This window comes from Ahaetulla prasina, chromosome 4 (assembly GCF_028640845.1).
Source record: "Ahaetulla prasina isolate Xishuangbanna chromosome 4, ASM2864084v1, whole genome shotgun sequence".
Taxonomy (NCBI): Eukaryota; Metazoa; Chordata; class Lepidosauria; order Squamata; family Colubridae; genus Ahaetulla; species Ahaetulla prasina.
This window is the reverse complement of record NC_080542.1, coordinates 94,199,631-94,213,409: the sequence shown is the minus strand read 5'-3', so window position 1 is coordinate 94,213,409 and position 13,779 is coordinate 94,199,631. Positions and strand designations below refer to the sequence as shown.

General features: G+C 38.5%; 1 protein-coding gene across 1 annotated transcript in view; it reads left to right on the top strand.

Annotated features, from left to right (window-relative positions):
- Window positions 1-13,779, top strand: part of ZCWPW2 (zinc finger CW-type and PWWP domain containing 2) — a 162,228-nt gene that overhangs the window by 139,090 nt on the left and 9,359 nt on the right. Inside the window, exons 9-12 of the mRNA XM_058182728.1 lie at window positions 1,605-1,719; window positions 2,006-2,100; window positions 4,426-4,540; window positions 12,008-12,066. Of these exons, the coding sequence (XP_058038711.1) occupies window positions 1,605-1,719; window positions 2,006-2,100; window positions 4,426-4,540; window positions 12,008-12,066 (384 nt within the window). The remainder of the gene's footprint in view (window positions 1-1,604; window positions 1,720-2,005; window positions 2,101-4,425; window positions 4,541-12,007; window positions 12,067-13,779) is intronic.

The window sequence follows — 13,779 nt, the reverse complement described above, 5'->3', positions numbered from 1 at the left end:
GTAATTAAAGAATGTGACTATACAATTAGTTCAAAACTGGAACAATTGTCAAAATATATATAAAAGCTAAACTGACCTTCTGATGTCTGTGTTTCCCAGAATAAATATTAAAAACTGTGGATTCTATTTTTTTCCATACAGACTGATATGCTCCATATCTTTCCAAAGGGGAAATATCTAACTGAAACGCCTATACTTTAGTCCAGAGTCTGTTGATAACAGGATGGTAAAAATAGAAAGTATCAATAACTTCTAACCCATTATCTTTATTATTAAAGAGTTATAATTTTTGGTTTCTGCATAAGTAGTGGCTCAGTCTTGATTCAGCTGTTAATGCCTAGCAACAAGCTAAAGACATTTCTGTTAGATTTATTTAATACCAAAATATAAAGGTAATAGCTTTGTTGTCTAGGTTATGAACCTGAACACTTACAAACAGTAAATGTTTATTTCAGATATACTACATGTTGTAGTACATCTTTTCATGTGCAAATACTGCACTGTATTGTATAATATTTCCCCCCCAAGATTTCAGTAGGACAATTCTCTGCAGTGAAAATGTAAGAAAGGTGGAATAGTAACTAAAACAAATAGCAGAAGCAGCTATAAGATCATGTACAAACTCATATTGTTTCCATAGTTCAGCTTCAAGAGATTTAATCAAATCTATTAAAATCATAATTACTTATTAACACACTGTAAAGATGTGGTTTTTAACATTAGATTCTTGAATATACTATACTGAGTTCACACAAGCCCTGACCATACAAGCCATATTATGATATAGTACACTGTGCAGATACTCTATTTCCTTATATTGAATTTCTCATTATTTCCCATATGTCAGTCGGAAACTGAATGCTTTCTCATTAGGCATTCTTTTTTTCACAGTTTTCTTTTCACTTCATAAAATACTAACTCATTCAAAACAAATCGACATTTATCAAGCTAATACAAAGTTAATACAAAATTAAAAGTAGACATGCTGATGGGTTACTTCCTATATCCATGTTAAAACTTTATTGCTATAAATTTCTGTAGAGATATTTTATAATGAGTTGTTTGTAGCTGACCTAAGAATCTACACTGAAAACACGTTAACCATATTAACCATACAATCCAGTTGTAAAGAGAGTTATTGTCTTACAAGAAATGCTGTAAGTTTAATGTTTGAACCAAAAAAAGCAAATATCCTTTCTTTTGTTTTAAAAAGAAAAAAGGGCTTTTCTTTAATAGCACCTCAAATTTGCTACACAGGCTCTTTTTCTCTGTTTCCATCTCTTTCTCTATTCCCCCCTCCATAGTTTCCCAAATTAAAATAATGCTTTTTCTAAAATTAAAAAAAAATTCAAATTTGATTTAAATTGCATGTTCATTGTTTCTGCAGCTGTTTATATAATGCATGTAACTAACCACATGTATTGTAAAAAAAATAATTTTTACCGTTTTATAGAAAAAATAACTTTATAATTTTTAAAATATTTTAAAATATTTTAAAGTAACTTTAAGAATAACTTTAAAAATAGTCTTATAAGAAAAATAACGATATATTTAATATAAATTACTAATATAGCTGGATATATATTTATATGTATATTCCTTAGGCAGATGTATCTAGGAAGAAAAAAGCCTGGTATGAAAGTGCATTGGAAGAGGCAAACAAATTACTTGCATGTTCTATTCAGCAAAGGCTTGACATATGCTACCTATCAAAAAAAGGTACAATTATCTGACCTTTAATTTGTTATTATACACAAACATTTGAATTTCTATTTGTAAAAATATTTTCCTAGTAATTGTGGCATAAATTGGCTCACAATGAATAAAGGCTTGTGACAAAAGTTTAAAAATAATTTTAAAAAAGCTTCTTCCAACATGTTAAAAACAAGAAAAAAGTCAAGGAAACAATTGGTCCATTGCTGGGAGAAAGTAGCAAGAAGGTGACAAGCAACAGGGAGAAAGCAGAACTACTTAACTCGATTTTTGCGTTCGTCTTTACACAAAGAGGAAAAAACAGTATGTAACCTATGTCTCCAACCTATCAAAAACAGCACCATAAAAAACAGAATAGGATTACAAGTTAAAATAGTGAAGAAAATGGTAAGTAAACACCTGTCTACTCTAGATAAGTTCAAATCACCAGGACTGGATGGCTTATACCCCGAGGTTCTGAAGGAACTGGCAGATCCTGAAAGATCCTGAAGCACCAGGGAACTGCCAGAGGACTGGAAAAGAGCTGATGTAGTTCCCATCTTCAAAAAAGAGGGAAAAATAGATCCAGGAAACTACAGACCTATCAGCCTGATCTCAATACCAGGGAAGATTCTGGAAAAGATAATCAAGCAATAGATCAGCGAAAACCTAGAAGCAAACAAAGTAATAATCAAAAGCCAACATAGGTTTGTCAAAAACAGATCATGCCAGACTAATCTTATTGCATTCTTTGACAAAGTGACAAAATTAGTGGACCAGAAGAATACTGTCGATATAATTTACTTGGACTTCAGTAAGGCATTTGATAAAGTAGACCATAACCTACTACTAGATAAAGTCGAAAAGGGTGGGTTAGACAGCATCACCACCAGATGGATTCGTAATTGGCTGACCAACCGCACTCAATGTGTAGTCCTCAATGCAACTGCATCTATAGGAGATTAGTATACAGCGTGTCAGCGTTCCAGAAAACCCTTCCTGCAGAAAAGACTTTTACTAGCATGGGTAAACTGACACAGTTGGATGAAAACCAAAACTGGGGATTCCGGTTCCTCCCTCAGTAATACAAACCCCAAGATCTCCACCCTCATGACCCCTCTGCCGGTCACATGCTCCAATCCTCAACCGTCCCATGTTGAAGCCACACTCGAGCCACTCCTTCTCCAGATGCAAACCCAGCCTGACCTTGACCGGCAGGAAAAAATGTTGTTATGTCTAATCATCCCTTGCACTACCACCTTCCTCCCCTCCTTTCCCACAGAGGAGAATGTGGCAGGGTGTGGTAGCCTTTGGCCTAGTATGGCTTCCAAAGCTGACAGGTGTCCCCCCTTGAAGAAGAAAACACATCCTAGAAAACAAAATAGATAAAAAGCAAAAGATTGGGTTAACGCCTAGTATGTCCCCTTCTAACCCCTTCTCCCTCCTCCAGGAGGACCTTTAGGTTTGTCAGGGAATTTATCATGAAATTGTTTGACTAGAGCATCAACATAAATGAGTCCAGCATAAATGAGTCCAGCAAACGAAAGTTCATTCATGCTATAAACTCGATTGCCAAAACCATCCCCAGCCACAACAAACTTAGAGCACGGCCTGATCTATCATTTCTGCAACGGATTCACTCGCGTTGCAGAACTCAAACGACAGCAAGACGAACGCGAAACCAACCTATACATTGATTACCATGCCGACTGCATAAAAAGAAAAACCTACAGTCAATTGCCCAACATCCAACCCCTCATCACCCAAAACATCCAGCCATCCGTCTGGAACTTCCAAAAATTCGTCGTACAGAACCTCCAACCGTCATCCAAAACTAGGTTTGCATGCCCCTTATTTCCTCTACACCGACCACTGCAGATCTTAAATGCAAACTGATAAATGCAAGAAACATTGTAAACAAATTGCCTGAATTTCTCCTCTTGTTAAATACTGGTACATTTGACATTATATTTGTATGTGAAACATGGCTGAACTCATCGCTCCCTGACTCCATTATTTCAGACAAAGAGTATCATGTTTACCGGTCCGATCGCGAAACCCGCAAAGGAGGTGGAGTGGCTATCTTTTACAAAAAGTCACTGAATCTAAAAAACATTCAAGTTGCACATAAACTTTATGTTCCTGAAACTATTGTATGCGACTGTCCCTTAACATCACACTTCGCTTCTTACTATATTACAGAGCCCGGACTACGACATCGCACATGCGAACATATTAACCATACAATCCAGTTGTAAAGAGAGTTATTGTCTTACAAGAAATGCTGTAAGTTTAATGTTTGAACCAAAAAAAGCAAATATCCTTTCTTTTGTTTTAAAAAGAAAAAAGGGCTTTTCTTTAATAGCACCTCAAATTTGCTACACAGGCTCTTTTTCTCTGTTTCCATCTCTTTCTCTATTCCCCCCTCCATAGTTTCCCAAATTAAAATAATGCTTTTTCTAAAATTAAAAAAAAATTCAAATTTGATTTAAATTGCATGTTCATTGTTTCTGCAGCTGTTTATATAATGCATGTAACTAACCACATGTATTGTAAAAAAAATAATTTTTACCGTTTTATAGAAAAAATAACTTTATAATTTTTAAAATATTTTAAAATATTTTAAAGTAACTTTAAGAATAACTTTAAAAATAATCTTATAAGAAAAATAACGATATATTTAATATAAATTACTAATATAGCTGGATATATATTTATATGTATATTCCTTAGGCAGATGTATCTAGGAAGAAAAAAGCCTGGTATGAAAGTGCATTGGAAGAGGCAAACAAATTACTTGCATGTTCTATTCAGCAAAGGCTTGACATATGCTACCTATCAAAAAAAGGTACAATTATCTGACCTTTAATTTGTTATTATACACAAACATTTGAATTTCTATTTGTAAAAATATTTTCCTAGTAATTGTGGCATAAATTGGCTCACAATGAATAAAGGCTTGTGACAAAAGTTTAAAAATAATTTTAAAAAAGCTTCTTCCAACATGTTAAAAACAAGAAAAAAGTCAAGGAAACAATTGGTCCATTGCTGGGAGAAAGTAGCAAGAAGGTGACAAGCAACAGGGAGAAAGCAGAACTACTTAACTCGATTTTTGCGTTCGTCTTTACACAAAGAGGAAAAAACAGTCCAACCTATCAAAAACAGCACCATAAAAAACAGAATAGGATTACAAGTTAAAATAGTGAAGAAAATGGTAAGTAAACACCAGTCTACTCTAGATAAGTTCAAATCACCAGGACTGGATGGCTTATACCCCGAGGTTCTGAAGGAACTGGCAGATCCTGAAAGATCCTGAAGCACCAGGGAACTGTCAGAGGACTGGAAAAGAGCTGATGTAGTTCCCATCTTTAAAAAAAGGGGGGAGGGACTAGATTCAGGAACCTACACACCTACCAGCCTGATCTTAATACCAGGGAAGATTCTGGAAAAGATAATCATGGAACAAATCACCAAACACCTAGAAGCAAACAAAGTAATAAGCAAAAGCCAACATAGATTTGTCAAAAACAGATCATGCCAGACTAATCTTATTGCATTCTTTCACAAAGTGACAAAATTAGTGGACCAGAGGAATGCTGTCGGTATAACTTACTTGGACTTCAGCAAAGCATTTGATAAAGTAGACCATAACCTACTACTAGATAAAGTCGAAAAGGGTGGGTTAGACAGCATCACCACCAGATGGATTCGTAACTGGCTGACCAACCGCACTCAACGTGTAGTCCTCAATGCAACTGCATCTATAGGAGATTAGTATACAGCGTGTCAGCGTTCCAGAAAACCCTTCCTGCAGAAAAGACTTTTACTAGCATGGGTAAACTGACACAGTTGGATGAAAACCAAAACTGGGGATTCCGGTTCCTCCCTCAGTAAAACAAACCCCAAGATCTCCACCCTCATGACCCCTCTGCCGGTCACATGCTCCAATCCTCAACCGTCCCATGTTGAAGCCACACTCCAGCCACTCCTTCTCCAGATGCAAATCCAGCCTGACCTTGACCGGCAGGAAAAAATGTTGTTATGTCTAATCATCCCTTGCACTACCACCTTCCTCCCCTCCTTTCCCACAGAGGAGAATGTGGCAGGATGTGGAAGCCTTTGGCCTAGTATGGCTTCCAAAGCTGACAGGTGTCCCCCCTTGAAGAAGAAAACACATCCTAGAAAACAAAATAGACAAAAAGCAAAAGATTGGGTTAACGCCTAGTATGTCCCCTTCTAACCCCTTCTCCCTCCTCCAGGAGGACCTTTAGGTTTGTCAGGGAATTTATCATGAAATTGTTTGACTAGAGCATCAGCATAAATGAGTCCAGCATAAATGAGTCCAGCAAACGAAAGTTCATTCATGCTATAAACTCGATTGCCAAAACCATCCCCAGCCACAACAAACTTAGAGCACGGCCTGATCTATCATTTCTGCAACGGATTCACTTGCGTTGCAGAACTCAAATGACGGCAAGACGAACGCGAAACCAACCTATACATTGATTACCATGCCGACTGCATAAAAAGAAAAACCTACAGTCAATTGCCCAACATCCAACCCCTCATCACCCAAAACATCCAGCCATCCGTCTGGAACTTCCAAAAATTCGTCGTACAGAACCTCCAACCGTCATCCAAAACTAGGTTTGCATGCCCCTTATTTCCTCTACACCGACCACTGCAGATCTTAAATGCAAACTGATAAATGCAAGGAACATTGTAAACAAATTGCCTGAATTTCTCCTCTTGTTAAATACTGGTACATTTGACATTATATTTGTATGTGAAACATGGCTGAACTCATCGCTCCCTGACTCCATTATTTCAGACAAAGAGTATCATGTTTACCGGTCCGATCGCGAAACCCGCAAAGGAGGTGGAGTGGCTATCTTTTACAAAAAGTCACTGAATCTAAAAAACATTCAAGTTGCACATAAACTTTATGTTCCTGAAACTATTGTATGCGACTGTCCCTTAACATCACACTTCGCTTCTTACTATATTACAGAGCCCCGGACTACGACATCGCACATGCGAACATGTTAACCACACTACTAATATGGGCTACCTCTTGCCCTTATCCTCTCATCTTCCTGGGTGACCTCAACCTACCTCTTATTAACTGGATAACAAACGAATGTACAACTGAACTCATCCATACTACCCTGTACAATGCTGTTACAAATCTAGGTCTTGATCAACTAGTAACTAACAATACAAGACTTAACAACTGCCTTGACCTCATCTTCTGCAACAATGCAAACTCAACATGGACTACAAATAAAAGAACCCTTTTCCAACAGTGACCACAGCACGATAGACTTTTGTCTCAATATACGCCCTTACAATAATCTCCATAATAATGGTATTCCAAAATACAATTTCAAAAAAGCCAACTATGACCTTATAAACAACGATCTTTCATCTCTGGACTGACAAAATCTGTTCTCAACCTGTATCACTGCTGAAGACCACTATAGAGTTTTCCTACTTGAAGTCAATAGAATCATTAAACTATACGTACCACAAACAACCACCAAAATCAGAAAAAAAACAAATTACCCATATCAATAAAAAAGCTCCAATCCCCCCGCCCCCCCCAAAAAAACCCTCTGGCGAAGAAACAAAACTGGCTATGTAGCCAACTTCAGAAACCGCTACAAAAATATATGCAACCAAATAAAGATTGAATGCACCAAATACCACATCAAACAAGAAGAAGACCTTCTGCGCACAAAATCCAATCGGGCTTTTTATAATTTTGTGAACAGCAAACTTAAAGACTCGAGATCTATCCCACCCCTAAAAGGATCTAACAGTAAAGAATATAATGATGAAACAGTTAAAGCAAACCTCTTTAACACATTCTTCGGCTCAGTCTTTGTTAATAGTAATGGCTCATACCCAACATTCCCCAGTCGTACCAACAATGAGTACAATGACCTAACACAAATAGATTTCACAGAAGATAATGTTGAAAAGGCCCTTCGCAAACTGAAACCATCTCTATCTATTGGATCTGATAGTCTATGTGCATACTTCTTAAAAAAGCTTTCCACTAATATAGCAGAACCCCTAAGCATAATTTTTGAAAAATCTTTCAGGACCAGCTCCCTTCCCAAACTATGGTCACAAGCCATGGTCATCCCTGTCTTCAAAAAAGGAGACCCCAGCCTAGTTGAAAATTACAGACCAATTTCTTTATGCTGCGTCACCTGCAAAGTAAAGGAATCAATCATCAACCAATCCATTACCATCCACCTAGAAACAAACAAACTACTTTCTAATAAACAATTTGGTTTCAGAAAAAAATTATCCTGTAATTTACAACTTCTTCACTGCAAAAACATATGGACTACAAATCTTGATCAAGGCAAAACAATAGATGCAATTTACATAGACTTCTGTAAAGCTTTTGACTCATTGGTACATGACAAACTTCTCCTAAAATTAAAATCCTATGGCATCTCCGGATCCCTCCATAATTGGATAACAGCGTTCCTGTCAAACAGACAACGTGGTCAAAATAGGCAATGCCCTATCAAATCCTGCTCCTGTCAATAGCAGCATCCCCCAAGGCAGCATTTTAGGACCAAACTCTAAATATTATACATTAATGACCTCTGTGACCATATTACAAGTAATTGTGTTCTCATTGCTGATGATGTTAAACTATTTAATACTACCAACAATATGGCTACCCTTCAAAAAGACCTTGACTTTGTGTCGGAATGGTCAAAAATCTGGCAACTCCAAATCTCAACCAGCAAATGCTCTGTCTTACACATTGGAAAAAAGAATCAGAACACTAAATACAAGCTCGATGGACATTACCTTGTAGATGACCCCACCCCATTAAAGACCTTGGAGTTTTCATATCAAATGATCTAAGTGCCAAAGCCCACTGCAACTACATCACAAAAAAGGCTTTAAGAGTTGTAAACTTAATCTTACGTACCTTCTTCGCCAGAAACATTACACTACTAACCAGAGCATATAAAACATTTGCTAGACCAATTCTTGAATACATGGAATGGTTGAGGATTGGAGCATGTGACCGGCAGAGGGGTCATGAGGGTGGAGATCTTGGGGTTTGTATTACTGAGGGAGGAACCGGAATCTCCAGTTTTGGTTTTCATCCAACTGTTCCAGTTTACCCATGCTAGTAAAAGAACTTTGAAAGATGTTGGCTTCAGAGTCTTTTCTGCAAGTTGGGTTTTCTGAAATGCTGACATTAAACCGAAACTCTTTTGAGCATGGCGGCACCCCTCTGGGGGGACCGTTAGCATCCGCCAAAATCCCAAGGTGGTGCGAAAACCCAGTGAAAATGGAAAGAAAAGAAGAAGAAGAAGTCCTTGAGGGGGCAGTGGGGACAGAGGCTCAGAAACTTATCGATACCAGATTCTCCCCGTCGGAAGAGGTGGTGCGGGGCCTTGAGGCTGCAGAAACTGCTTAAGAGCTAGGAGCACAGCCCAAGGGATCTGATTCCTGGAGAAGTTGCCAGTCTGACCCGACTCCTGAAAGGGGACCAGAGGTGAGATCTCTGGAGGAGCATGGCATTCCCAGGCAAGCAAAGTCCCCCCTCCTCACTTTCCAGTCACAATGGAGAACCGGAAAACCTGGGAGGTCTGGAGATTCAGGGAAATGGAGTCTGGCCACTCCCATAAAATCCTAGTCACTTACAGGTCTCCTGGAAAGATTTGAACGTTTGGAAATTGGGAGCCAAATAAACTCCTCCTGCTTCCAAAGCTGACATAGCGGAGTACTCCAATGCTCTGTTTTAGGTCCAGTACTCTTCAACATCTTCATCAATGACTTGGATGAGGGGATAGATGGGGAGCTCATCAAATTTACAGATGACACCAAGCTGGCAGGAATAGCCAACACTCCAAAAGATAGGTTTAAGATACTGAAGAATCTTGACAGACTTGAACATTGGGCACTATTTAACAAAATGAAATTCAATGGTGAAAAAAGTAAGGTTCTACATTTAGGCAAGAATAACAAAATGCACAAATACAATATATATGGTACCTTGCTCAATAGTAGAAACTGTGAGAGGGATCTTGGAGTCCTAGTGGACAACCATTTAAATATGAGCCGGCAGTGTGCAGCAGCTGCCAAAAAAGCCAACACAGTTCTGGGCTGCATAAACAGAAGGATAGAATCAAGTTCACATGAAGTATTAATATCACTTTATAATGCCTTGGTAAAACCACACTTGGAATACTGCATTCAGTTTTGGTTGCCATGATGTAAAAAAGATGTTCAAACTTTAGAAAGAGTGCAGAGAAGAGCAACAAAAATGACTGGAGACTGGAGGCTAAAACATATGAAGAATGGTTGCCAGAACTGGGTATGTCTAGTTTAATGAAAAGGAGTTCTAGGGGAGACATGATAGCAATGTTCCAATATCTCAGGGGCTGCCACAAAGAAGAGGAAATCAATTCTCCAAAGCACCTGAAGGGTAGGACAAGAAGCAATGGGTGGAAACTAATCAAGGAGAGAAGCAACTTAGAACTAAGGAGAAATTTCCTGACAGTTAGAACAATCAATAAGTGGCTTCGGTGTGAGGTACCAGCTGTACGCTGATGACACCCAGCTGTACTTTTCCACACCGGGCCACCCCAATGAAGCTATCGAAGTGCTGTCCCGGTGTCTGGAAGCCGTACGGGTCTGGATGGGGAGAAACAGGCTCAGGCTCAATCCCTCCAAGACAGAGTGGCTGTGGATGCCGGCATCCCGGTACAGTCAGCTGCAGCCGCGGCTGACTGTTGAGGCAGTCATTGGCCCCAATGGAGAGGGTGCGCAACTTGGGCGTCCTCCTGGATGAACGGCTGTCCTTTGAAGATCATTTGGCGGCCGTCTCCAGGAGAGCTTTTTACCAGGTTCGCCTGGTGCGCCAGTTGCGCCCCTTTCTAGACCAGGATGCCCTATGCACGGTCACTCACGCCCTCGTGACGTCTCGCCTAGATTACTGCAATGCTCTCTACATGGGGCTCCCCTTGAAGGGCATCCGGAGACTGCAGTTAGTCCAGAATGCGGCTGCGCGGGTGATAGAAGGAGCCCCTCGTGGCTCCCGGGTGACACCTATCCTGCGCAGACTGCACTGGCTACCTGTGGCCTTCCGGGTGCGCTTCAAGGTGTTGGTGATCACCTTTAAAGCGCTCCATGGCATAGGGCCGGGCTATTTACGGGACCGCCTTCTGCTACCGAATACCTCTCACCGACCCGTGCGCTCTCACAGAGAGGGACTCCTCAGGGTGCCGTCAGCTAGGCAGTGTCGTCTGGCGACACCCAGGGGAAGGGCCTTCTCTGCGGGGGCTCCCGCCCTCTGGAACGAGCTCCCCCCAGGACTTCGCCAACTCTCGGACCTTAGAACCTTCCGTCGTGAACTTAAAACACACTTATTTAGGTGCGCAGGACTGGATTAGATTTTTTAGCTTTTAAATTTTAAATTTTAAACTTTATACTGATTTTAATTGGTTTTGTTATTTTTAGTTCAATTGGCCGGTTAAATATTTCATTTTAAAATTATTTTAAATTCATTGTCTATCTATGTATTTTAATATGGCTGTACACCGCCCTGAGTCCTTCGGGAGAAGGGCGGTCTAGAAATTTGATTAATAAATAAATAAATAAATAAATAAATAAATAAATAAATAAAGTGGAACAACTTGCCTGCAGAAGTTGTGAATGCTTCAACACTGGAAATTTTTAAGATGTTGGATAACCAACACCATTTGGTGTAGGGTTTTCTGCCTAAGCAGGGAGTTTGACTAGAAGACCTCCAAGGTCCCTTCCAACTCTGTTATTCTATTCTAAATTAATGATAGTATCTTTACACAATATTAATACTGCTAGATACTAATGATTCCTACATCAAATCAACAGAAATTTCATAAATAAGAGAATAAATAAATACCCAGCTCAGAATAATTTGAGTTATTCACTTAAGGAATCTGTACATTTTACATAATGGATGTAACCTTTAATGAAATACGAGTTCCTACAGCTATATCTCTATAATGATCAATATTTCACAGATTGCATCTTTGGGTACTTACTACAGACATCAGGTTCTATTTATCATGTAAGATTACCAAGTTCTGAATTGGGCCTGTTCCTCCAGAAAACATGGTATCACAGCCCACTATGTGATAGTTAAGTAGTTTTGTTGTAGATTCCTATTTCCATAATATCATTGCATTTATAACGTAAGAATTGAAATAGATCAAAAACAATCATATAAAATCTTTTGTAAGTCATTATGATTCAATTGTTCCTTAATTATCCTTATAATGATTTTTAGATACAGTAAATGACAAAGACGCCCAAAGAAAAACTGATAAAATAGACTGTAGAAAAATGGTAAGATTTAAATATAAATTCTTACAGTTTTAACTGATTATTGGACAACTTGTTTTGCAATATTTGTTGTAGCTGTTCTTTCTAAATAGTAATATTGTATTAATTTTTATTGATATGAAATATGTTGGACAGCTTGATGAATTTAGTAACTTATTTTATACGCATTTTATATTAGAATGAAAATGGATATAATTAATTCATTTTATTCTTCTATGCTTCATAAATTTAAAGAAAACTATTTGATTTTGGGTGAGGAAAATGAAAGGGAATAAATACCTGAAGAAAAATACTATAGTTAGTATAGTAACTATACTGGTATGGCATAGCCTTTGAACACCATTTCTGATATTTTTTGCATGATATGGATTAGATACCAGAAGCTTCAGGTTCATTTAATCTCTCATATACATACATACATACATACATACATACATACATACATACATGTATATATATATATATATATATGTAGGACTTTGGTTATTCAGGTTTTCTCCCGCGTAAAATTGGAAGTGTCTTGGCGACGTTTCGACGAAATCCCTTTCGTCATCTTCAGGCTAGGTGTTTACAGCTTCGTGCTTCTAGGAGACTATATATGGTCTTTTTAAAGACAATATCGTGTCCTGTGGCTTTAAAGCTTTAAAGCTTAAAGTCCTATTGACTTTAAAAAGACCAGAATTATCGCCAAAACTGAACACTTTAACAACAGAATAATCAGAGAAGCCATCGAGATAGAAGAACACCCACACAGCATGAACAAATGAGATGATACCTCCCGCCTACCAGCTATTTGGAAACCCGCCCATATTGACAAACGAGTCCCTAACACGAGGAATGACACTAGACCCATACTCACGAGATCCACACAGGATGTCACCACCACACATCCACCTGGAAAGCAGACCCAAACCCACACTGATCATGAAGCACAACCAAGGACCAGAAGCCAGACCACAGCTGCAACATTAGCCATTTCAAACCCCTCCAATCCATACACGCAGCAGACTGACACGCACTATGAAGATGTAACACGACCACGACCACAAAGCCAAACACCAGCTCAAATCCCCCTGCAACTCAGACTAATCTGAGCACAACCAAGCCCCCACCCAAACAGGACACACCCCCAGCCAATCAGAGCACAAAACCCCCCCATCCAATCAGAGCACAGCCAAACTCCCACCCAATCAGTCCAAACCCCCACTAGCAGTTAAAAAGGAAGAAACAGCTGCAATCACACATTGCTCCCAGAAGCATGAAGCTGAAGCCTGAAGATGACGAATGAGACTTTGTCGATACGTCGCCAACACACTTCCAATTTTACGCGGGAGAAAACCCGAAGTACCAAAGACCTACATCCATATATATATATATATATCTCCAAGAGAATTTCAAAAACGTTTATTGCATAGTTTATTATTTGATCATTCTTGTGGAGTGACAAACTGTCATTAATTTTTAATTAATTTAACATAAGCTTTAATCAGTTATGACTTAATCATATGTTAACTATAATTAATCAAAGTTATGGTTTAGATATATAAAAAATTGTGATTATATAGCCATGAGAAAACAAAAAAGCTTTTCCAACACCCTATTATACATGTATATAATATATGTAAATAAAAAATACAAGGCTGAAATATATAATTTAATAAAATGAGTGAATTTACCCATTAAATCTGATTTTCAAATAATAAAAAATAACATCTA